This window comes from Ambystoma mexicanum, chromosome 3p (assembly GCF_040938575.1).
Source record: "Ambystoma mexicanum isolate Mex_15411 chromosome 3p, UKY_AmexF1_1, whole genome shotgun sequence".
Classification (NCBI taxonomy): domain Eukaryota; kingdom Metazoa; phylum Chordata; class Amphibia; order Caudata; family Ambystomatidae; genus Ambystoma; species Ambystoma mexicanum.
In genome coordinates this window covers 960886228-960911674 of record NC_090925.1, presented here as the reverse complement: position 1 = coordinate 960911674, position 25447 = coordinate 960886228, and the positions used below count along the sequence as shown (strand labels likewise).

The 25447-nt window shown below is 47.1% G+C and overlaps 1 protein-coding gene across 1 annotated transcript in view; it reads left to right on the top strand.

Annotated features, from left to right (window-relative positions):
* Positions 1-25447, top strand: part of AHCY (adenosylhomocysteinase) — a 403130-nt gene that overhangs the window by 165381 nt on the left and 212302 nt on the right. The window contains exon 4 of the mRNA XM_069652263.1: positions 18539-18691. Within this exon, the coding sequence (XP_069508364.1) occupies positions 18539-18691 (153 nt within the window). The remainder of the gene's footprint in view (positions 1-18538; positions 18692-25447) is intronic.

The window sequence follows — 25447 nt, the reverse complement described above, 5'->3', positions numbered from 1 at the left end:
GCTCCTGCGATTTAACATTACCGGAGCTACTAATAGTTTGCGGTCGGGAAAAATCATGGTAGTTAGTTGTAAAACCACTGCCACCAGCCATTCTGAGAGAAAATGGTAACATTTGACTGTTACATGAGTAACTAGACATAGGGGATACTAAGTAACCCCTCCAGCACTCTATTGTAAAATGGGGTGTGCTGGGTCTAGAAATTTACAGGGCTAAGTGAAGTCAATTTCACTCCAATGTTCTGGGAAACAGTAGTTGATCCCAGAGAAGGTATTTAAACCCTGGGAAATCTGAAGGACTTCCCTGTGCCACTGCACTGAAGGTGCTTTGTGACACTATTGTAATAGATGCCTAGGGAGTTGGTTCGACTCCACAACCAAAAAAAACAAACACGGAAAACGCATTGAATTGAAAAGGTCAAAGTCCCAAAGTTTATCAAAAGAGCTGGAGGGCTCTAAGGTGGAATGAATTGGCACATTTATGAGAATTCGCCCTAACAAGGATATGTGTTGATCTTCCGGGTTCTGCATTAACTGACGTTATGACGTGGGCGATGACTGGGCGCTTTTGGCTATGCTGCCCACTATAACGTCATGAAAATAGGTGGAGCATATAGTTTGGAATAGTGATGCTTCAGGGGTGATATGATTTAGTGCCACGAGGGCACTTGACCTTAGGGCGATGCAGCAATGGATAAGATTAGCACAAGATGGCCGCGCCCAACCCCCTTGTTTTCACATGTGTAAAACTGAGGAAAACTAGGTAAGATGCATTGATCACAGTATGCTGAAACACATGCCCGAACGATCGGGACAATAAAATATTTGAGCACACTATCCCTTTAATGGAAAAAAAAGGCGTATTACCTGTGCAGCCATGTGGGTCTTAACTAACTTTCCCCATTCTTTTAGAGCATAGCTCTAGAGCAGAAGAACACCTACAACCCGATATTAAGCACCTTCAAGTGATTGGCTAACTTCAGAGTTGAGCCTGTTTAAAGCCCTAAAGTACCTAAAACTTGTTTCAAATCCCTTGACTGATCTGGATGAAAAAATTGTAATATTGCTGTTCTTTTTAACTTGCTGAATATGGACATGGTGCACCATTCTCCTCTCCAACCTCCAATTTATAGGTTGGATTTATTGGGGGCGTGGGGGGCCCTCTTAGTTTCTTAGGCCTTACCTAGTCCTAATTCACTACCATGTTGTGGCACTTGTCTTTGGTGATCAACATTTCTTGAGCCTAGTGTACCATTCTGCTGCTCGACTGATAGCACAATATTTACATGATCTAAAGGGGACCCACCAGACTATCAAGGGTTTACCAAATGTGCATCTCCCCCCATCCCCCTCTTTACAAACCCAGATTGTCTTAACTCCAAGCATGCTACCTCACCATCCGATCACAAACTTAATTTCCAAATGACGGAGCCACCTATGCAAGCATAGGATTGTAAGGCAAGTATCACTTCAAGTAATACAAATCCACCCAAAAGAGCCCAAACATACACCACATATGAGAAACAAACATGTATTATAACACAGCCTAGATGGGAATTGTATAAAACATTTAACAGTAAAAACATAGATGGCTGGTTTTATAGCAAATTACAGAAGAGAAAAAACAAATGTTACAGGTTGCTCACATTTTCCAGGCTTCTTATTGGACATAGTCATTTGCACTATAGGTGCTTGCATAGATTTCCTAAATACATTGGTTTGTTCTAAACTCGTGACCAGAATGAGATGTCAACTATTGGCATTGAGATAATCTCCTTTCCCATGGCACTGATTGGATAACACTATTTTAAATTTGTATCAGTCAAACTTAGCATTTAATTGGTTGGTCCAGAAGGCGTATGCATTGGGTAAGTTTCAACCAATCTATGTGAGATGTGAGTGCGACATTGAAATTATAACTTTACATCCTTTCCCATTGACCTAATCGGTTGACACTGTCCAACTGCTCTCACCATTGGGAACTGTTCATCTCGTCATTGGAAACATTACTTGCCTCGCTTGCTTTTCTAATTTCATCTGTCCTGCCTCTGACCTTGGGGACTTAGCTGTTTGCAAAACTTAATTCTCTTACAATTATATGGATAGACATATTTCTGAGGCTTGTGGATCTGCTTAGAAAACATGCTATGCACAAGCCCGACATCTAGTGGTAGCCGCGTAGTATTACATTTTTTGTTTTCGAAACTCAAAGGGACGTTGACTGGGCATGCCAGTAATACTATCCCTAGTGACATCTACTGTACCCATGGGCCTTCACGCGTCGGTCCCTCAGATTGTTTTTTTCCGCCATCGTAGTCAGACTCATATCGCAGAGTTGCGGCTTGGCTGACACCATTACTTAATAAGTTAAACTTGGTATTTCTTTGTTGTTTCTACCGTTTGCTGCAATATCCCTGGCCACGGCTTCAAGGATAAGACTATCCGTCGACGACAGCAACTCCCTGTTCAACAGACCTTGTTCAACGGACCTTTGCGGCCTCCAAGTTCTCAACGGGCCTCAGCCCTGCACAGTAGGGCGATCAGGGGAGGTTCATATTTTAGTCTCTCTAAGAGAATGGATATTCCCCTTTAGTCCCCTTTATTTCGCCAGGCTGCCATCCTTATAGGTGATGGAAAACACACCTTTTTAATTCTGCCCTTCCTGTAACAGGAAGTTTCCCTGGAGGGATTTGCACTTTGTGTAACTTTCGTCTCCCCGGGGACCACACTGAAGGACAGTGCAAGTCTTGCAAACTGTTCAGGTAGACTTTAAAGGACCGCAAGACCAAGCGCTGGGCCCAGCACGCAATGCAGACTGAGGCTGCCATAGACGTCGAGGGAGCCTCTAGCAATGGCAGCATCAGCGTCCTAAGTGACGCTGAGGGCAATCAGGATCAGTCTGATTCCTGCGTGCGAGCCCCCGACCTCAGCAGGCAGGCTGGCGGTTCTGCTACTGGTGCGAAAACCGGCAGCTCAAGCACTACCAAGTCGCATCACCCCAAGCACATCCCCCCCCCAAGCACATCCCACCCCCACGGCCGAATGTCGACCGGTAAGCCACACGCAGTGTTGTGGGGAATGTCTTAACACTCCCTGTCCTCTGTACCATCGCGATCATCACACGACAGGCCCCCTGAAATAGACGGTCAGTTTCCAACACCACATCCAAATCTGGGAACTTGCATGTGCCGACAACAGGGCATCGAAAGATGTGTCGATGGCCTCCGGAAAGAACTAAAAGCTCAAACCTGAGCGAGTTAATTAAACCGGTTCCCGGCACCCTACTAAAGTCCCGAAGACGCCCCATGTTAGAAAAATCACAGGCTACTACAAGTAGGGATTACACTACCCCTGAGGGAACCCTTTCAGGCTCTATGCATCATAAAAAGACCCCTGTCTCAGAACCTCCACCTGCTCCCTCGGTGTTGCCCAGCTCCTACCAATGGAACATAGAACAATTAAATAAGGTCATGAGGAGAATGCCCAGTTGTATAAACTTCTTTGACGTTAGCTCAGAGATCCTCTACAGCCTTTGTTACCCCACAGAGCGGGGCAGCAGTCATTCAGCCCGCTGCCAAAAAAGCCTGCTTAGACAGCACACTGGCTACCACCTCGTCACATCAGGACCTGGCTCGGGACACTTATTCAGCACCCAAGGTTCACAAGACACTGGCTCATAGACTACCAAGAGGACAAAGGGGACACAGGAGACTTGGACCAATATTATGACGATGAGGGCATATATATCATCCAGTCCCCTGACCACACTGACCCACTGGTGGCAGACTCCCTGGTAGACGACCAACTGCAATAGAATGACCTGCTCCTAAAGGCTGCAGAACAATTCAAAATACACCCTCAAGAAGCACAAGACTTTGTGGGGGAAATCCTTGGACAAAAATCAGCAACCCAATTTATCCCCCTGTTACAATTGTTCCAGAGACGTATTCAACCCTCTCTGCTTACACCCAGTTTGATACAGGCATTCAACCCATGCATCGAAAAGATGTTTAGTCATGCCCCCTCAGATCTCTTGTACGTTAGGGGGCAGCTAAAACCCGACCGCGTAGTAGTCACCACCACAAGAAAGAACACCCCCTCCCACCATGGCCTTTGCCGAACCCCCTCCAGACAATGAGAGCAAAAATATGTACACCCTGGCCAGGAAGATGGCTTCCTCTGCAACTTATCTGAGAAGTATAGCTAATAACACAACACTATTATCCAGCTAGAATTGCCACAAATGGGAGGAAACTGCTCACCAAATGGAATCAGTCCCAGAGCCTCTAAAACCTCAACTCACTCACAATTGCTGAGGGGAAACTGGTAGCCCGCTGCAGCCTTAAAAATAACTGACGCAGCAGATCATGCGGGAAGGATCGTGGCAGAAGGCACACTGATCAAGCGCTACACATGGCTCTGCCAATCAGGGTTCAAATTAAACTTGCCTATCGAGCCTGACGCTTTATTTGGCAAAGCAGTTGAGGATGCGGTTAAAAGCGCAAAGAACGAATAGAATACCCTCAAATCGCTAGCACAGCTCATTAACGAGAGGGGGCTCAAACTCTCGCTGGTTTAGAGGACAGAACTCCCAGCAGTCATCTATAACCAGGGAGGGAAAGGTACATCCTGGGCTTCTTCACAAGGCCAGTCGTTCCAACAGGGTTTTCAGAGGCCAAAAAAGGTCTAGACGTAGGGGCAGATCATCCTCAAGAGGGGACTCAACCCCTCCTAAGTAATGACCACCCACTACAGGTTCCCTCCCATGCCACTCCAGTAGGTCGTATTTCACACTTTACCCACGCATGGGAGGGGATCACGTCGGACAAGTGGGTACTTTCCACCGTGGGTTGGGGGGAATAGTATTGCATAGAGCTAATCCAAACACCAGCCAACCACCCGCCAAGACAAAGGCACACGTCACAGGAGGAACAACGCATCCTGTTGGAAGAAGTCAAAGCAATGCTACTCGAGGACGCCAAAGAAATTCCTCCCGGCAAACCAGTTAAACAAGGGTATTTATTCAATGCACTTCCTTGTACCGAAAAACGACCTAACTATGCGCCCTGTACTAGACATGTGCCCTGCGAACACCTATGTCAAGCCACAAAAATTCTGCATGACAATGCTACAGGAAGTGATCCCACTGCTAAAACAGGGGGACTACATGGCAACCTTGGATATGAAAGATGCATACTTTCATATTTCATTGTTCCCAGATCACAGAAGATTCTTGCGCTTCAAGATAGCAAACCAACATTACCAATTCAAGTAGCTTCCGTTCTGCATAGCCTCTGCTCAAAGTGTATTCACCAGGTACTAGTGCTAGTGGCAGCACACCTACGCAGAGAATCAATCCCAGTGTACCCTTACCTGGACTGGTTGTTAACAGGAGAATCCCCCCAAATTTGCAAGCACAACACCCAGAGCACAGTCAATCCTCTATTCCATTTGGGATTCCCAATCAACGATAAAGAATAGTCTTGTTGCAAGCTAAACAAAACAGTTAGGAGCTGTCATAAGGACAGAAGAGGGTCTTGTCTTTCCGTAAAATGAAAGTACAAAACATACTGAAGCAAATACAGTATCTAGCCGGTTGCCAAGTAACTGTACGCAAAACAATGCATTTGCTCGGGATGATGGCTTATTGCATTTACCTGGTCCACCCAATGCAAGAGTGGTTAGCAAAACGGTGGTCTCAGGCAAGTGGTCAGTGGGACAATCTAGTGGTCGTTTCGCTAACCTATTTCAATCGCTAGGCTGGTGGACAAAGGAAATCCGGTTAAAGGTCAAACCTTTTCACAACCCGGCAGTACGAGCAGTTGTCACAACAGACGCATCACTCACTGGATGGGGAGCCCATTACCTTCACCACACAGCGCATGGCCTGTGGACACAGATCATAGCCCAAAGGCACATGCACCCTTTGGAACTGCTAGCAGTGCTCAAGGCCCTACAAGCTTTCCAAGTGCTCCTATCAGGCCAGACGGTACAAATCCTCACAGACTGTACCACTACCATGTTTTACATAAACAAGCAGGGGGGCAGATCTATCTGTCCAGGCTAGCACAAAAATATCAGGAAGTGGGCACTCAAGCGGGACATGTTCCTAATATTGTAACATGTTCCAGGGGACCTCAATTCTCTGGCAGACTCTCCGAGACCATCTACCCGACGAGCACAAGTGGGAGCTCGACAAACAAAAATCTTCTCCCTGTTGGGTTACCTCCCTTAGACTTGTTTGCCTCAACCGAAAACATGCAATGCCCAGACTTCGCATCCATCCCCAACAAGGGTCTATGGGAACGCCCTGTGGTAGGGTCAGGGAAATTTGCCTACGCTTTTCCTCCTACACCACTGGTGAGCAGGTTGGTGAACAAAGTGCACCAGGAACAAGTGACACTAATCCTAGTTGCTCCTCTGTGGGTGAGACAACCCTAGTTTCCACATCTGTGCAAACTGGCAATGTGCAATCCATTTGTGTGACCCTACAACATGTTCGCACAGCATGGGGGACAACGTTCCACCCACACCCTGTCTATTAACTTGGCAGCTTGGCTCCGGAAGTCATGTAATTTGGCCATTTAAAACAACCTCCGAGTTGTATGGAAATCCTCAAGGAGGCACGAAACCCAAACAGCAGACACTGTTATTTTAACAAGTGGAAAAGTTTTACAACATGGTGGCAGTAAAAAAAAATGGAAACCCAATAGAATGTACTCCATCACACATGCTCCACTCCACTTGCTTGACTCCGGACTAGTGTTTAACTCAGGAAGGTGCACCTGGCGGCTCTATCCGCGTACACCACTTCTCAAAGCAAGGTGCCATGGTGGAAAGTCCCTGTCATTTAGGCATTCATGGAAGGAGTAAAGGGACGTTGCACCCCCTAACCCCTCAGCTTCCCCCTTCAACTCCACCTCCAGGATGGGGACCTAAATGTAGTACTTGCAAAGCTCATGGAACACCCCTTTGAGCCTATGCATAAGACGGTTTCTGCTGGCTATCGCCTCCATACAGAGAGTCTTTGAATTACAAGCTTTGTCAGTGCAAGACCCTTTCTTTGTTATACACAGACCAGTTGGTACTAATAACACACCCTAGGTTTTCGCCCAAGTTCTTACTGAAGTTGCATGTCAACCAGTCCAATCGAACTACCAGCTTTCTTTCAAAACACTTCAAGATCAGCTGAGAACTCCATACACTAAATGTAAGGAGGGCGGTACTTTACTATGTAAACCAAGACCACTTCGAAAAACAGACCAACGGTTTTTCTCCATGGCACCTGGCAGGGAAGGTGGTCACGTTTCATAAAACGCCATCTCCAGATGGATAGTGAAATGCATACAACTCTGCTACTCCATCAAACAAGACTCTGCCTTTCACACCAACAGCTCTCTACCATGGGTACAGGAGATATTCTGGCATTTATTGCAAACGTCCCGCTAGACACCATTTGCAAAGCAGCAGAACATGGAGCTCTTTACATACTTTTACCCAGCACTACTGCATTGACACACATTCTAATGCAGATTCACAGGTGGGACAAGCTAAAACATCCATTTGCCAATGTACCTTCTCACAACCCATCACCTTCTCCAGACACTGCTTGCTAATCTATGCGTAGCATGTGATCTAAGCAGACAAGCCTCAGAAGGGATGCATACTCTTACGTCCCGTCCCCTTTACTCCATACAGCATGGGCGTCACTTCCTAGGGACGAGAGATGGAACCTTTTTCACTAGAAAAAACCTTCTTCCCCCTTAAATTTAGAGGCTCGCGACTTTGCCCTCTGGCGCCACACCTCAGTCCCATTTTCTGCGTCGACGGGTACAGGCTGTAAGAGGATTCAATCCAGCACTACAGCTAAGTCAATGCCTAGTCTGGGATACTGAATGGAAACCCTTATTTATATGTCTTTATGTCCAGTTCATGAGTTCTGGATGACTACCCCTATATAACACCCCTCTCTTGGAATCCCCCTGACCCAACTGAGCCAAGAAGTAGTTCTGTTTTGCAAGTTTAAAAGGTTTACTTGATAATTTAAACAATATAAGGGGACGTCGACAAGGCGTGTCTGAAACACTATCCCTATAGTGACGTGCGTTGTACCCACAATCCCTCACGCGTCGAGGTCCCTCAGATTGTTTTTTTCCGCCCAGCTACTGGTCGCCTTTACGCGGAACTCCTCGAGAGACATTGCAGATTTCATCTCCTCGACCTTTGGTCGTTTTCCTATTAATATATAACACATAGATCCCTCCCTCGACGCAGTTGTGAAGCTGTTTCTCCGCCGAGCAAAATCTTCGACGGAGGGGACGAGCGGAGGAGATCCTTCGGCGCTGCCGAACACGTGGCCTGGCCTCGCAGGCCAAATACAGTAGGCAGAGTGGGGTCGTGGGACATCTCTTGTTTCCTTTCCGAGAATGCCTTTCCCTTTCCTTTCCCTTGGGGTCGTTATCACGATTTACTGCCTCAGCTATGGAGAGGACACCCTTTAGGTTTTGCCCGCGTTGCAAGGGCAAGTTCACCTGGAAGGACAAGCACTCACGGTGTAACCGCTACTTGCCCCTCGATCACAAGGAGGAGGGTTGCACGGCTTGTAGGCTTCTTAAGCCAAAGACTCTAAAAGACCGTAGGGTCAAAAGGTGGGCGGCCTACGCTATGTCGAAGGCCGATTCCTCACCCGCCGCTGCTACTGACACTGACAGTGACGAGGAACGTGATAACACGACCTCTGCCGTGGAAGTCGTAGACCCCTCTAAAGAGCGCTCGCGCTCTTCGTCGTCTGTCCCCGGCCCCGACGGGCTCGGCTCACGCCCTGCTTATGGGGATGAACACCCCGGCGACACTGACGCACACGATACCACCCATAAGCACACAACCCACGGCTCTTCTGCGTCGTAGACGAAGAAAGCATCAGCGCCCAAGGAGACGCAGGTTCCACCGGCGGCCTCCTCGGACCGTTCAGGTTCGAAGCCCCTCTCGCAACCGCAGCCGCGACCAGCGACTGGGCTTTCGGCAAATAAGGGCGCCGCCCCCAAACCATCGGCCGGCGCGCACCAGCAGAGAGCGCACGCTGCCGTAGAACGATCGACACCCGTAACGTCGAAACCACAGCCCTCCTCTGACAAACTAGTCGTAGAGAGCTTGGCGAGGATAGTCGTAGCCGACGCCCAGAAGCATACGCCGAAAGACACGTCGAGCGCTACGCAAAGGTCGAAAGACACGCCGAAAAGGCCCGAAGGAAGACAGGGACTACTTCAGTCGGGGGGGACTCCCAGCTCACCGTAATAAGGCTTTTTTGACGGCGTAGGGAAAATTTCCTTGACGTTATGGGAGAGGTCGAGCCGTTTTCAGGCGGAAGACACTAATTTTCCCCCGCTAGACCGCTCAGGGGTACCCCATGAGACCATGGAAAGGCTCAATTTCTGCATGGAGAGGTTTATGGAGACCCAGAACCCTCCCACTCCCAAGAGAACAAGAGAAGGGCCTCAGGAGGACCCCAGGGCTAAATATCCGAGACTATTCAACCCCTCCCAGCAGGACACAGCCTCAGATTTCCATAATGTGTATGACCTCACTGGTGAGGAGCAATACCCGGAGGAGGATGAATTTGTGGATGATGAAGAGGGACAGGACCAAGAGGAAGGTCTGGAAGACAACCCAGACATGGTAGGAGAAGGCTTCGGAGAAGATCCAGAAGAAGGGCCTTCACATCCCTGGCAGTCCCCATCCGTATATTCGGACACTGATGTCCTGAACCTAAATCCTCCTGACAATTCACCTGTTAGGAATACGTCTCCCATAGACGATCAGCCCACATTCAATGCCCTGCATTGCCACGGACATAAGAACAGGCTGGCTCTGTGCTACACAATTCAACCCGAAGGTCCAGGGACGCATATTAGACCTGCTGTTCGGAGGGGGTGACCTCTTCCACTCCACTACGGATGAGGAGCTGGATAAAAAGAAAAACCGCTCACAAACGGCAAAGTCTTTATCCATCCTTACAAAGACCACGCCCAAAACATACACCCAGTCACAGCAGCGTTCGGACAAGGGGCGTACATACAGATGGTTCCGCTGCTTCCAAGAGCGGAGGTCTAGCCAACCAGACTGCTCGCCGACCCAACATCAGCACAAGCAACAAAAAAAGGGTGTTCAGGGGGGGGGGGGAAGAGTAAGGGCTTTTTCCAGTACCCCTCCTCCGCAGAAGCCTCGGAGGGAAAGAAGGCATGACACACCCTTCTGGGTCCACGTGTCTCCAGTGGGGGGCGGGGGGCAGGCTTGCCCTCCATGCACACTTCTGGCATCAGAATTTTTTGCGGACCCCTGTATCCTGTCCGTAGGATCCACGGGGTACCGCTTACCCATCCCAGCCTCTCCTCACTCTTCCCCTCCACTCCCACAGATTGGGACAGCAACTCCTTCGGGGCAGATCTGGTCGCTTGTCGAGAGCCAGTCAGTGGAGTCCTAGCGAGGTTTGGACTTCTACTCCAGGATTTTCGCCATTCAGAAAAAAGAATCAGGCGGGCCTGACAATTGTGCTGGACCTTTCCACCCTCAACCTCTCCCTACCTATACAAAAATTCAAGATGGTTACGCAAGCCTTAGTAGCAGAGACATTGTGCAAGGGAGACTGGATGTCCTCCCTGAACCTGAAGGACGCATACTTAAATGTCCCGATTTGGCAGCCTCATCGTTCTGTTCTACGATTCAGGATCATGGGCTGCCATTTCTCATACAAGGTGCTCCCTCTCGGCCCCCAGGGTCTTTACCAGGCTGATAAATACAGTGGCTGCCCTCCTCGGGGCCACCACATATACCCGTACCTCGACGACTGGCTCGTCAGAGCTTCATCTCCGGAAGCAGTGCACCGCACTTCCCATGCTCTTATGAATACACTGCACAATATGGGCTTTTCGCTCAATCTCAAGTCGCAGCTGCAGCCCACGCAAAGTTGGGGCTCATCTGGAACACGTGCTTTGAGTTTTTCCTTCAGAGGACAAGATCACGGCCATCAAGGGGGCCACTGCGCACTTCCTCAGCAGAGAAGTAACATTGGCCTGGTGGTACCAACATCTACTGGGTCTCATGGCAGCAGTCCTACTGGCCGTACCCCACACAAGACTCAGGATGAGGAGGATACAGCTGCACTTGCAGCATCATGGAACCAGGAGTGGGGCTCTCAGGTGGAGATGATCAACGTCCCTCCTTCTCTTCACCTGGACCTCACATGGTAGTCCAGGGACTGCACCCTACGGACAGGCAAACCTTTCCGGCAGCCTACTCCGCAGGTCACCATCACTACGGACTCCTCTTTCGAGGGAGGGGGGGCACCCTGGACAACTACTGCGTCCATGGCACCTGGACCAGGCAGAAGTTCCACATCAGTTGGCTGGAACTGAAGGCCATCTGGCTAGCTCTCGGAGCCTTCCTTCCGGTTATCGAGGGCAAGGTCGTCCTCATTCAGACAGACCACTCAACCAGCATGCTCTATGCCAACAAGCAGGGAGGTACTATGTCCCCTCCACTGTGCAGGCTGGCGGAGTATGTGGGAATGGGCCCTGGAGAATATCTTCCTCACGGCCGTCCACCTTCAGGGGAAATCCAACCTGGACGTGGACAGGCTCAGCAGACAGGGAGCGAACAATTACGAGTGGCAATTGAACGACCTTGTGCTGCAGGTGATCTTCAGCAGATGGGGACACCCCCAGGTGGACCTCTTTGCCACATGGGACTACAGGAAGTGCCAACAGTTTGCCTCCGGGCAGGGACTGGGCCCCATCTCCCTGAACGACACATTCTAGATTCAATAGAACAGCGTGACAGCATACACCTTTCCACCCACACCGCTGATACACAGGGTGATATGCAAGATCAAGGAGTCTCGTCACCTCAGTGTCATTTTAATAACTTCATGTGGCCAGCCAGGCCATGTTTCTCGGAGCTGCTCAGCCTCTCGGAGAGACCACCCATTCACCTTCCGATGGGCCCAGCACATCTAGCGCAGCAGGGGGCATGCTCATCCACCCTGCACCACAGAAACTAGCCCTCACAGCGTGGTTCCTGAGCACATCACGCTAGGGCACCGCAGCCTTTCCCAGGCTAATCTGGAGATCATACAGGGGACCAGGAGCAAAGCTACCAGAACCCACTATAAGAGCAAATGGACCAGGTTCTGCTGCTGGGCAGACCCTAAGGATATCAACCCTCTCGCATGTACATTGGACGACGTGCTCTCCTTCTCGGCGCACCTCGCCCGCGTACAGGTTGACACTTACTGCACGTACTTGGTAGCTATTGGGGCCTACAGAAAATCAGGAAGAGGTGTTCTCCTCTTCCAACCCGTTTGTCAAGAAGCATTTGACCGGACTCTCCAGACTCTACCCGCCCATCAAGAAGCCACACCCTGTGTGGGACCTTAACATAGTTTTGTGAGCCCTGGCGCACAAACAATTTGAGCCAATGGCGTCCGCGTACATCAGGCTGGTCACCATTAAGACAGCCTTGCTAGTCAGCCTCACCTCGGCTTGCAGAGGTAGCAAAATCCAGGCGCTGGCTGCTTCAGAGCGCTATGCTATGTTTCACAAGGAAAAGGTAGTCCTGCAGACACACCCAGCATTCCTAACCAAGGTGCCATCCGCATTCCATATGAACGAGGAAATGGTGCTGCCTAAGTTTTTTGCTGAGACTAAGGACGAGGTACAGAGTTCTGCACTGCCTAGATGTCAGGCGGGCACTGAAATTCTACTTGGATAGGACCAAGGGCTTCAGCTAGTTGGGCGTGCTGTTTGTCACCTTCGGCGGATCAAGAACTGGGGTATCGGGCCTACATAGCCCAGTGGATGGTCTCGGCCATCAAATAAGCTTATGAGCGACCGCTTAAGCCACTGCTGGCCGACATGCATGTCCATGTGGTCAGAGCCAAGGCAACAGCCCTTGCATTCCAGTGGCACGTACCCTGGCAAGTCATAAGCAGGGCGGCCTCATGGGCCACCCCTTTGGCTTTCTGCAAGCACTACTGTTTGGACGCCGGCTCTAGATCAGACGCAGCTTTCGGACAGGCGGTTCTTAGAAACTGGTTTGCTTAAGGAGGGTCTCCTTCCCACCCTTGGGCTACAATCAGTTGTATTCACCCATGCAGTATCGAGTAAAGGGGACGGGACGTAAGAGTAATTATAAGTTACTCACCGTAGTGACTAACGTACTCAGTCTCCTTTCCTCCATACGTCCCACCATCCTCACTCCTAATAAAACTGGTGTCATAAGGCAATGTTAATCTATTGTCGACGCGTCTATGGGGACTGAGGTGTGGAGTCAGGGCAGTGCATGCTCCCAGGGCCGCACCTGTGCACGCCTTTAAATTTAAAGGGGAAGGTTTTTTTCTGGTGATAAAGGTTCCGTCTCCCGACCCTAGAAGGGACGTCCATGCAGCATGGACGAAAGACTAAGCACTAAGAGAATTTGCTCACCGCAATCTTATTTCTGATGCTGGTATCTGCATAGATTCACATACACCCACCCTTCCTCTCCTGTGGAGTAGGTGCACAGATGTTTCTCTGGCTTGATCTACTCCTCTGCTTTATTACACCTGTACTTGCGCTACACTTCATGTCGGAAACAACAATCTGAGGGACCTCGACGAATGAAGGACCATGGGTACAGTAGTCACACTAGGGATAGTATTACGGGCACGACCCCTGTTGACGTCCCTTTTCGAGTTTCGAAAACAATGTAATTGTGGCGCAGCTACCACTAGATGTCGACCTATGCTGCGTAGCATGTGAATCTAAGCAGATAAAAGCATCAAATAAGATAACGGTGAGTAATTTATCAATTATATATATTTTGCCAGAGTATTGAAATATTGCAGTCGGTCAAGAAAAACCACACCATAGAACCAGAAATAAAGTTTAAATCTTTTTCTTTATTGGAATTAACAAAATGTAAAAAAATTGCTGTGTAGCTCCAAACCGTAAAAAGCAGGTAACAGCAAAAATATATATTTTGCAATTTTTTTAATTTGCTCTTGCTTCTCCTATGCATGTGCAGTGAAGGCAGTCTGAGTTTCCATAAAAATCCCTACTTTCTAATTCTACTGTGCAATTGCGGTTTGAATGCCTTTTTCTTAGCAATTAGAGATCTTAGTGCGAATTATCCTACAGAGGGCAGTGTTGTACCTGGATCATTGTCTCGACAAGCATATCCTTAACTGCTCATTCAGTTTTTAACAACTTGTGACCTCCATTATGATACTTTTTGTTGTACTGCCTAGGAACATAGTTGTATCTCGTTTGAACAGTGTCTTGGGAACTCGGCTAAACTGGTGTGTTTTTTCGACCAATCCGTGTGCAGTGTTCTGTCCTTTAGCTTCGGGGGTCTGATAACTTGGTTGCTCTTTCGTGCCCTCACTACCGCAACTCAGGCTTGAGAAGATGTTCACTGGCCTTTCCTTAACCAATCACTGCACTGCATTTTAGTATTGCTTTGCAAAGTTGCAGCTTGCTGTGTCTCTGCTAGGGCCTGGCTAATGATTTCTGCTAAGGGTGGGGTTTAAGCTTTTTCATGCTTGAGATGGCTAACAAGGTGTCGAGGCCTACATGTGCTGTTAATTCAATTAGTGTAAGGGGTTACTAGCATTCATTATTGAGTACTATTCTGTTTCCCTAACTAATGTAAATGCTGCTGTATCTATTAAGGACACATGGTTATGTTGAATATATGGTGTTATGCATTGTAGCTCGCGGAGGCATGACTACTAGTGGTTTATTGGGACTACACAGGGAAATCTTTGTGCGGGGCTGGTTGTTTCTAAGCTGTGCCTTTTGTTAGTGACTTTCGCAGCTTATATTTTCGTGCAGGTTTAGAGCGTTTGATGTATTGGATGCATTCTCCAAAATTACTGTTCTCTCCAACAGGATTATTAGTTGTGTAGCAGCGGTTTGCAAGCCTGGGGAAAAACAGCTTCCTGAATTTGCCAGAATTTAATAACTTGCCTGAGGCAGCTGCTACATATGAAGTCCATCAGAATTGAGTCTGCTTCATACTTCACTGACTATCCAAGCAGAATTCAAGAATCTTGGCATTTGTGTTAATTTGGGATTCCTAGTCTGGACGCCTTGCTGAATTTCAACATGCACCTGAGAATGGATGACTAAAATCACTCTTCCAGAAAATTCTTATGCTCTTTGCGGCTTTCATCACTGGAAACCTGAGATTTAGTCACATAACTGTGCACAGCCTGTGAAGCAGATTGTGGGGTGTAGTGAGACAGTGATTACAAAGTACATTTGAGCTTTGGTGACTGCTACTGTGTTTTCTTTCAAATGGTGGTTCCCACTACTAGAAAGAACATGTAACTGTACGAGGAATGGGATGGAGCGAGAATTACTTGAGACAAAGTTGGCTTGGCCTGCGTGGTATTGCCACGCAATTGCCTGGTCTGCCCTGCCCGGTTTAGAATGGGTCTATTCACAACTACCATGCCTCACCCCCGTCATCTCCTAGTGAGACCCCAGGACTTTTTGCTGGCCTCTTCTGAATGAGGGGCGGGGGGGGGGAGAGAAAGGAGGGTGGAAGAGTCTTTATCCCCTCATTCATTCTTATTGCTCTGACTATAGGAACCCTGTGCATTGTTACTTTGTCATGTTTTCCTCCATACGTATTTAAAGGCATCTGTTTCACTTGCTGCACACAGCACCCTGTGCTGTGATGCTGGGAGCACTATGGGCCCTCCTTTTTATATTTTTATTTTCCTTAAGAACTACCGTTCTCAAGGTTAGAAGGATACCTTTTGTCTTTAGCTTTTGCGAGATCAGCACACACCACCTTGTGTTGAGTGCTGAGGGGGGTTACCTTCTATTCTCTCTAACAACCCTATGGGTATGGCTGGAGGCAGTGGACGTGGTCTACTGACATTTGTTATATTTGCTCGTAGGCTGTCTTCACAGCTGCGGCTATGCACAGAAGGGTCAGCTTTGTTCCAATATGGTGGCTGCTTTCTTTTTTCACCTATTCTTGTGTGGTTTTTCTTTCTTGGTGGCCTTTCTACCATCCTGGGACGGGGAGGTTTTTTCTTCGGTGTGAACCGTTTGTGTAGCCTGCCGAGGCTCCAGTGTGTGTGCGAGGACAGGACGCATGAAGGGATCCCGAAACTCTATGCTATGCTTTTGTCTTCTGGTGTGCCTGAAAATAAGCTGTTCGCACTGGTGGGCTGGCTGTCCTGATTGGACCCTTTGTGTAAACTGCAGGGAGAGTTTGCACAGGATGAGTGTGAACTACTAATAAAAGGTGAGGTCCCTGAGGCAGAAGGCAAGTTGACGACTAACAGAAGATCAAAAGACTACCAGAGACACCTGCAGCCCCTTCCAGCAACCGCAAAGAGACCACTGCTGTTCTGACCCCATTTTCAAATCGACAGCGCAGTACCGAAAAGGACAAATCCTTCCATTTGCCTGGTGGGACCAACTAGCTATAAGACGTCCTGCAGAACGAGCCATCCCCTGACGTGCTGTGACCTTACTGGGCTGCAAAACACCCAATACTAGGGGACTTCCGACCCAATTGTAATGCATAGTCTTCTGTGAACCGAGGCATAATCGCCCCCCACTCCCCTTGCAGGACCGAGGAGGAATCAAGTTGGACTGTTGGGGAGTTTGTTGATCCTTGGAGCCTGTGAAAAGGCACCAAAACTGCAGACACTGTGAATGAAATATTCCATGCTGAGTCCTTTCTCTAGACTGCTGCTGCGACATCCCTTCAAGAGTCGGTTCTCTTGTCCCCATGACCAAGGAACAGGCGACCGGGTCCATTGTTGCTGCACCGTGAAAGAATACAGCTGCATTTTCTTTGTCAATCTTCTGGTACAGTGGGACTGTTCTTGCATCAAGCCATTTTGGCACTTCTGTGTTGCTAGAGTGCTGATTCCAGTGTTGGGGTGTTAACCTATACCATTCTCCCAGGCCTAATGCTTGTGCACTTTTAGGGATCCTGTCCCAAGGTCCCTGAAACCTTTTTGACCCTCAAAAGCATCACACTTACTGATAATCAAGGAATCCTTTGGAACTTTCTTTTCTACTACTGTGCCGCTCCTGTTGCCCCTCCAATCTGACTCTGAAGATCTCTTAACTAGATAGGGATGAACTACTGATGCTTTGAGGCCATTGAAAAGTAATCTAGTGTTGAACTGCTATTGCTGGTACTGAATAACCCTTTTTTATATTCCTGCAACAGACCATTCTCTGAGCGACTACTAGGGATGGTACTTACCATTGGAACTGTTATTGAATTGTATATTTTCTTAAGTTTACTCTCATATTTTCTTCTGTTAATTAGTTTAAATAGTACTTGCCTAAATATAACCATGCCTTGTGTATATAAAATAATATAACAGTGTGAGTTTCTTTGAGCCCATATTTACTGAGTTGATTGTAATTACCTATAGCTCACATCCTCCAAAGATGAGCTTGGCTGCTTTGCCATTCTACCAAACCTTTGGGTTATACAGACGTGTATTAAGAGTTTCGGCCTGTATACCAAGTGATAGTTTGAGCCTCACCTGTTGATGGACTTTAGGAAAACTGTCCTAACAGACTCTCTCCTAACAGGTGCCAAGGAACGAAAACTTGTCACAGTTTCACCAATTAGTTGCCCACTGTTAATACAGTGGTCATTTAATTGGTGAAAATGTGACCTACATTTTTTTCATTCCTTGGCACCTTTTCAGTGTAGTATGTCCTACTCCCTGAATCGGCCAGGTTGTTTCCAATGGATACAAAATATGTTGTGCTGATTTCCCCCCTAGTGGTCACCTTTCCTCCAACCACTTTTTTCCAATGAGTCAAGTTTATAAATAAAACCAATCTCATCTACAGATCATTAATGGACCACTCCCAAAGCAACTTTTGGGCACCATGCTCCATTTTGATTTACGTTTGAAGGATTTTTCTGAATTCTGGTGCTGAAACAGCTTCTGCAACCTGAGAAATGCTGATGCTGTCTCAAGCTGCTCCTTTGAATCTACTAGTCTGCCTACACATTGACTTGCTGACATTTGAGCTATAAATCACCAAACTTAGATGTACAGCTCCTTAATGGTTAAAGTTCTGGATGTTCCCAATGAAGAGGTACTTAAAACAGAAATTAGCTTTTGCGTTCTAATATTTGGCTTCTAAACGTGGTTGTCAAATCATTAATCCAAATGTCACTATCTCTAGAGAATTTAACTGACTGAAAGGGGCACACAGACAACACCAACCTTTTCTGCACTCATTCATGTTAAATGAGCACATTTCCCTCATTCAGGTACATGCAGTACAGAGATTTACTGTAAATTGAACTTGCAGGTTATGCAGTGGTTAGAACATTTTCCATGGTACCATGGATTGCAGTCTTTTGCTTGGGATTGTATGAGTTGGTAAGATTTAGTTGGTAAGCGATGAATATTCTTTTTGTGACTCAAGTTTTAGTGTAGTCTGTGGCACCAGTTTACCATGATGGGTAGCATTAAGACTGACCAATGATCTCCTGCTTCTAGTGTATGCCTGGAAAGGGGAGACAGACGAAGAGTACATCTGGTGCATCGATCAGACTCTGTACTTCAAGGATGGCAAGCCTCTCAATATGATCTTGGATGATGGCGGCGACCTGACCAACCTAGTGCACACAAAGTACCCCGAGCTGCTGAAAGGTATGTTTACCTAGTATTGGCTCAGAGGAGCTGTGGATATGTTGCACATTTGCAAATGGTGCTCACTATAGTGAGCAGGGACAATACATTCTAACATATTTAGTTGCAGTGTTTACACACACAGTGAGACGTACGTTCATTTCATTCATTCTGGTTTGTTGAAAAACAGTTGAAACTATTTGTATGAGCTGGAGTGGGTTGTATATTGAAATATTGTGGCGGAGCATAAATAAGCACTTGCAATCTAGCACATACTAATCGCCTTAAGATCTTGACCTGAATCTGATATGTTTGTTTATTGGATTTAGATAGCGCTTTAAGCCAAAGCGCTTTACAATACAGGTACAAAGTGAGAGAAGCATATTTACAAACATGAACAGGTCATTAGAACAATAAGTAGAACTATTTACAAGGGGGAGAGTGGGGGGGGGTGAGTGTAGAGGAGGGGGTAGGTGATGGGAGTTACGTTGTAGGATTTGAGGTAGGGGAAGAGGGGGGGAGGAGGGAAGAGGGAGTGGTCTGTGTCCTCATTGACCATAAGTAGTATCTGTTACCAATTTAGGGTCAGGGGGAGAGGAGGGGGGGGCAAGGGTAGGAGGGGGGTACGGAAGGGAAGTCGGGAAGGGAAGTCGGGGGGGAGTGAAGGAGATGGGCTTTCAGGGAGTGGCGGAAGGATGAGTAGGTAGGGGTGGAGCAGATGGAGAGCGGGAGGGAGTTCCAGTGTAGGGGGGGGGGGGCCAAGAGTTGGAAGGAGCGGAAGCGTGAGGAGGCGCTTGGGGGTAAAGTGAGGAGGTAGAGGTTTGCTGAGTGGGGGGGGGGGTGTGTGCCAGGTCATGGAGAGATTTGTAGACAAGGCAGAGGAATTGACATTTCAGTTGTGAGAGGAAGGGAAGCCAGCCAAGTTGAGAGAGAGAGGTAGAAATAGTCTTGAGGGCCGAGGAGACCTAAAGTACAGATATAGGAGTGGTAGATGGATTTTAGGGGAGTTAGTTGAGAGACAGGGAGTCCAAAGAGGAGAGAGGAGCAGTAGAAGAGGCGGGAGAAAATAAGGGAGGAGATTAGGAGTTTGGATGCATGGAATGTGAGAGAGGAGCGCATCTTGCGGATGTTATAGAGGTGGTGGCGACAGGCTCGAGAGGTTAGAGAGATGTGGTTGGAGAAGGAGAGGAGTCGAGGTGGAGGCCGAGATTGCGGCCATGGGAAGATATGGGGAGGTTGGAAGGTGGAAAGTGGATGAAGGGAGGAGAAGGGGAGAGTGTTAGGAGGGAGGAAAAGCACCTCAGTCTTGTCAGTATTGAGGGAAAGAAAGTGGGATGACATCCAATCTTTTATGGCCGTGAGGCAGGACGAAAGAGAGGTGGAGGTCAGATGTGAAGGAAAGGAGTTGGGTGTCATCAGCGTAGAAGTGGTGGGAAATGCTGAAAGAAGAGATGACTGGGGAGAGAAGGGAGGTGTAGAGAGAGAAAAGACAGGGTCCCAGCACGGAACCCTGAGGGATGCCATAGTTCAGGGGGAGGCTGGAGGAACGGCTGCCTCAGGAGACGGTGAAGGATCGATGTAAGAGGTGAGCCAGGAGAGAACAGTCTTTGAAGCCGAAGGAGGACAGAGTGCTAAGAAGTAAGGGGTGATCTACGGTATCAAAAGCCGCAGAGAGATCAAGGAGGATGAGAATTGAAGATTGCTTAGCGTAGCGAGCAGTGAGGAGAGGGTTGAGGACATTGGTGAGGGCAGTCTCAGTGGAGTGTTTAGGGCGGAAACCAGATTGAGAGGTGGGGAGGAAGGAGTGGGATGAGACTAAAGTCGAAAGTTGAGAGTAGGCAAGGCGCTCGAGGAGCTTAGAAATGAAGGGGAGAAGGGAGATTGGCCGGAAGTTGGAGGCAAGAAGAGGGTTAGCAGAAGGTTTCTTCAGGATAGGGATTATGGTAGCATGTTTGAAAGCTGAAGGAAAGGTGGCGGAGGAGAGACAGATGTTGAAGAAGGTGGTTGGGTAGGGAATAAGGAGGGGGTACATTTTGGGGATGAGGGATGTGGGGATAGGGTCAGAGGGGGCAGCAGTAGGGTGAGTTTTGGACAAAAGGTGGGAGACGCATGAAGGGGTGATGGGAGAAAAGGTGGACAAGTTGGCAGAGCTGGGGGAGGGGGAGAAGGATTTCTGATATCTGATATGCTGATATCAGCATATCAGATCAGCTATTCTGATTCAGATATCCCCATGATATCTGATCAGCGTTTCTGAAGTCTGGGTCAGAGGAACTAGATTCTGCATGATTAAATTACCTTTAAGTATACAAAGGCATTAAGCCATCCATAAATTTAGCCTTTGCTTTTAACGTGTGTTCATTTGTTCAGTTTGAAGAATGAAATAAGGATTTGGTTATATTGATATTTGAACCGGTCACCTTCAGGTTCACATTTGTTTCAGCAGGGGAGTGTTCAGGTAGAGTAATACCATTTTAGGTAAATTGCTACATCAGTCTTGCTTGGCTTATACAATAAAAACAGTCCTCACTGGCCACAGGCCATTGGCTAGTGATACTTTTGGAGAGTAAACCCTGGTGTCCTTTTTTTGGAGAATTGAGGGGTTAGTTGACTTTATGCTTGGCTAGAAGCTTGCAACTAGTCTACCCCGATTTTAAAGCGCTTGCTTCAGTGCCTCCATGAAATGTGTTGGACTGTAGAATTGGTTCTCATGGGCCATGCAAACCAATATCCTAGGAAAGTGCTTTATGGTGGAGTGGAGCCCATTTTGTTGCAACAGTTCAGGCCATTGTGCTTTAATATTGGGTAGATGACCTTTCAGAAACGTTTCTGTCCTCCCCTAGCAGTCGTTCTAGTCCTGCAGGTTCTTCAAGAACAAGTCACAGGCTGAACTGTTGGAGGGCCCATTAATAGTGAAGTGCAGTGTCGGACCACTCTAAATTTCACAAGTCAAAGCGGCTCACTATACTCTGTGGCATCTCTTCAACTAGGTTAATAGTTTCAAAGCTTTTATACTGTTCCAAATTCGATCTGAGCGTTGAGGGTGTTGGAAGCTAAAGTATTATACCACCTAGGGTATCAGAACTAGTCTGCTGAGGAAGAACACAAGGAATTGAGCATGGGTAAAAGGCTAAAAGAAAAAAATGCATGCAGCAGTGTGACAGGTTATAGACACGGAATGTTTGTTGGTTTGGTGGCTGTTGACACAGCAAACACAAGTCATGGGTACGGAGTATTGACAATTTAGAGGGTAACCTCAGTGCCTGTAGGGGCAGGGCATATTGACTCAATAGTTTCAAGAAATACTACTGTTGTGTATGGCTGTGTAACGGACTTGAAAGGTGCTAAAGCTGAACCCCTCCTAGTGTGGCAGCTTTTTTGGGGTTTTTATGACCAGACTAACTTCTGAATAGTTATACTGGGTCGGCCAAGCCCAGCGGCAAAGAATGGCCAAGTGAAGAATAGACTTTCAGGTGACTGTGAACGCAGATATGTTGTAAGCTGAAGGAGTAGGGTTCCTCAATCCTTCTGTTTGCAGTTAAAGCCTTTCCATCCTAATTGAAATTTTATTGAGGGTAACGAGTGGATGATCTAGAGATCCAAATTCAATTTGGGTGAATAAAATAACTTCATACTCAATCGAATGAAAGGCAACATTTAGGTGATGTACATACACTTGTTGTACAACCTTACAAATTGTTTATTACGGAAGACACTTGTCCTAAACTCCCACTGTAAGCTAAGAACATTTGAACATGCTATTGACTGGCATCATTGCCCACTCCATATTCAAACTCACATGGGCAGGGCAGTGGTGTGCTGTCTTGAGTCTTAAGGGCTCATGGCTTAAACCAAGATGTTAACATGGTGATCTATAGCACTTGGCTTAGTCCAAAACGTTATACCGATTTTAAACAGTTCTCCAATGCTGGTGATTGCTTGTATGTTGAAATGGCTGATGTTAATCTATATTTTTTTATATAGCGCCATTAACCCAAAGGCCTCAGGGTGCATAGACAGAAATCAAGGGAACAGAACCAATAACAAAAGTAGGAGGAGCCGAAGGAAAGAACACATTAGCCAAGTTCTTTGTCAAAGAGAAATGTCTTTTCTTGAAGATGGTAGTCTAAGCTCTTTTCATGAGACACGAAAGAAGAGTTTTCCTCAGAGCTGGGGCCCAAAAATGTAAACTTGCAACACCAGTCCTCTTGAGGTTAACTCGTAGTTTGCTGAGTTTTATGGTTTTGGATCGTTCGGGAGGGTTGGGGGGGGGGGGGGGGGGGGCGGTTGGTTTGTCTTTATTCTTATGGCTAGATAGGATGGTGCCTCATCATGGAGGCATATAAAGACAATAACTAGGCCCTTGAACTAAATACTTTGTTGACCCAGGAGCCAATGCAATTTCTTCAGGCCTCGGTGACGTGGGCTTGGCATTTAAGCCCACAGACCGCGCGTACAGCGATATTCTGAGTTACTTTTGTTTTCTGATGCTAGTCTGAGATTCCGTACCAATAGGCTATTACAGTAGTCCAGTTTGTATTTGATTGCAGCAGCAATCATTGCCCTTTTTGCCTAAGATGGGAAAGGGTGAATCTGCCAGAACAAGTGGCCATAATAAGAGCAGGACGTTTTAAAATAACTGGCCTTCTTAAATGATGGCTGGGAGTAGAAAGACTCCGACTGCCTTAACAGAATTGTAGACTGAAATAACATGGTCTGCACTGGTAACTCTTGAAGCTGGAGTCCAGTTTTCTTCAGTTTTTGTTGCGTACCCAGGATAAGGAGCTCTGGTTTAACATTGTTCAGAGACAATGAGTTCAAAGCCATCCATGATTGTATGGCTGAAAAGATTAATTTTCTCAGTCTTTAGCATATGAGCCAGACTGTTGAGCAAAGGTGACGGACCAGATCCCAGGGGGACTCCACATGTAAGAGGTCGTGCATGATTGAGCGCTACCTTTAACCACATTCCTGGTTCTGGGGCCAAGAAATGATTTAAATCATGTGGCGGCAAGAGAGGTGCATTTACCAACTTTAGTCAGTCTGTCAAAAGGCTATGGTCCACTAAATTAAATCAAAAGCGGACGAGAGATGCAGGAGTAGAGCCACTTTGCCATACTCTATAATGCTGGTAATATTAGATTTCAGATCCAGCAGAGCTGTCTCTGCCCCATGGTTAGGACGAAAACTTGAATGCTCTACCGCAAGTATGTCCTGAGGCTCCAAATACGTTTCATACTGATTGTGCGCTATTTTGTCAAAACCTTGAAGTACAAAACGAATATTCATAATGGGCCTATAGTTGGTCACCTCTGTAGGGTTCAGATTCTCTATATTCAATCATGGAGTGATTGGTGCCTCCTTAATATTGTTCATGACAAAAGTTTCCTGAAAGGGTCAGTTAACAAACCTGGTAACCCATGGTGCTAAGGTCAAGATAAAGTCCTTAAATAATGAGACCGGAAATATGTCCCCCTTGTATGAGGTTGGTTTTAGCATATTTACCACATCCAAAACCTTCGCTCTGATGATACTTTAAAAGTGAACAACCTAGTCTCTACGTCGGATCTATAATCAGTAGAAGTCATAACGTCTGCAGCACCATTCAGTAATTTTATTTGATCTAGTAAATTTTACTGGTTTAACATTTTCTCCAGGAAGCCATCATGAATGTGCTGAGAACAATCATTGTCAATAGTCCTAGGGGGAGAAGCAGTTCTCCCCTTTAGCTCCTGTAAAATAGAAAATTATTCCTTAGGTCTTGATTTAGCTGATCACATTCATTCAAGTGTTTATTTTGAAAGATTGAGATCTTGAGCGTTGCAACTGCCGGTTTGTATGCAAGGAGGTTGAGGTCAGAGGGATGTTTATGCCAGATGAGTTCCAATTTGCGTTTGGCCGTTCTCGGACATAAACCAGGTATTAGAGCCACCCAACTTCTTCTGATGTGTGGCCTTTAGAGATGCCAGTATATCAAATTCCGGTTCGTAGCCTGTCAAGAGAAGTATACATTCTTCAAGGGGACTATTTTCTTCGAGAGGGGAGAAGGGGAATAACCAGTGCCTTAAGGTTTCATGAGTCACGTTCCGATAGTTCCTAGTAAGGCCAGGCGGTTTGATAGGCTGTTTTCCATTAAAGCAACAGTGGGGGCATATCTCAAAGGATATACAATGGTGATCAGACCAGATACATTCATTTTCAGATATGGGAGATAACTTTTGGTTCCTGGATAAAACCCAGTCGAGCGTGTTAACCCCTGTAGGTGTAGGTAGGTGTACATGCTGGACAAAATGCAGGGTTTGATGCGTCTCCAGCAGAGATGTAGCCTCTGGATCCAAGGGATCATTAGCCCACAGGTTAAAAACGACCAGGATGAGGAGTGTAGATTGCTGTTTAAATACTACCAAAGAAAGAAAGTAGTTGCTCCTCGAACATTGGTGTTGTCATTGGTGGTCTGTGTAGTAGCAATCGACTCATTAACAGGATCAATATTAGTTTCGATAATAAGGCCCTCACAGTGATCAAAAAGCGGGACATCTGAGATGTAAAACTTGATCTTGCCTAAAGATTAAGGCCACACCCCTGCCCCTGTTACTTACGCGATCAATGTGTAGGGACTGGAAGCCAGGGGAGTTTCACGTTGCAAGGTGTGTTGGGCAGCCTCATGCAATCATGTCTCCGTAATGGCTTAAAATTCAACTTTGGCTTGTGTGATAAAATAGGCCACTTCTACTGCGTGTTTAACTAATGAGCAAGTATTTAACAAAGCACATTTAA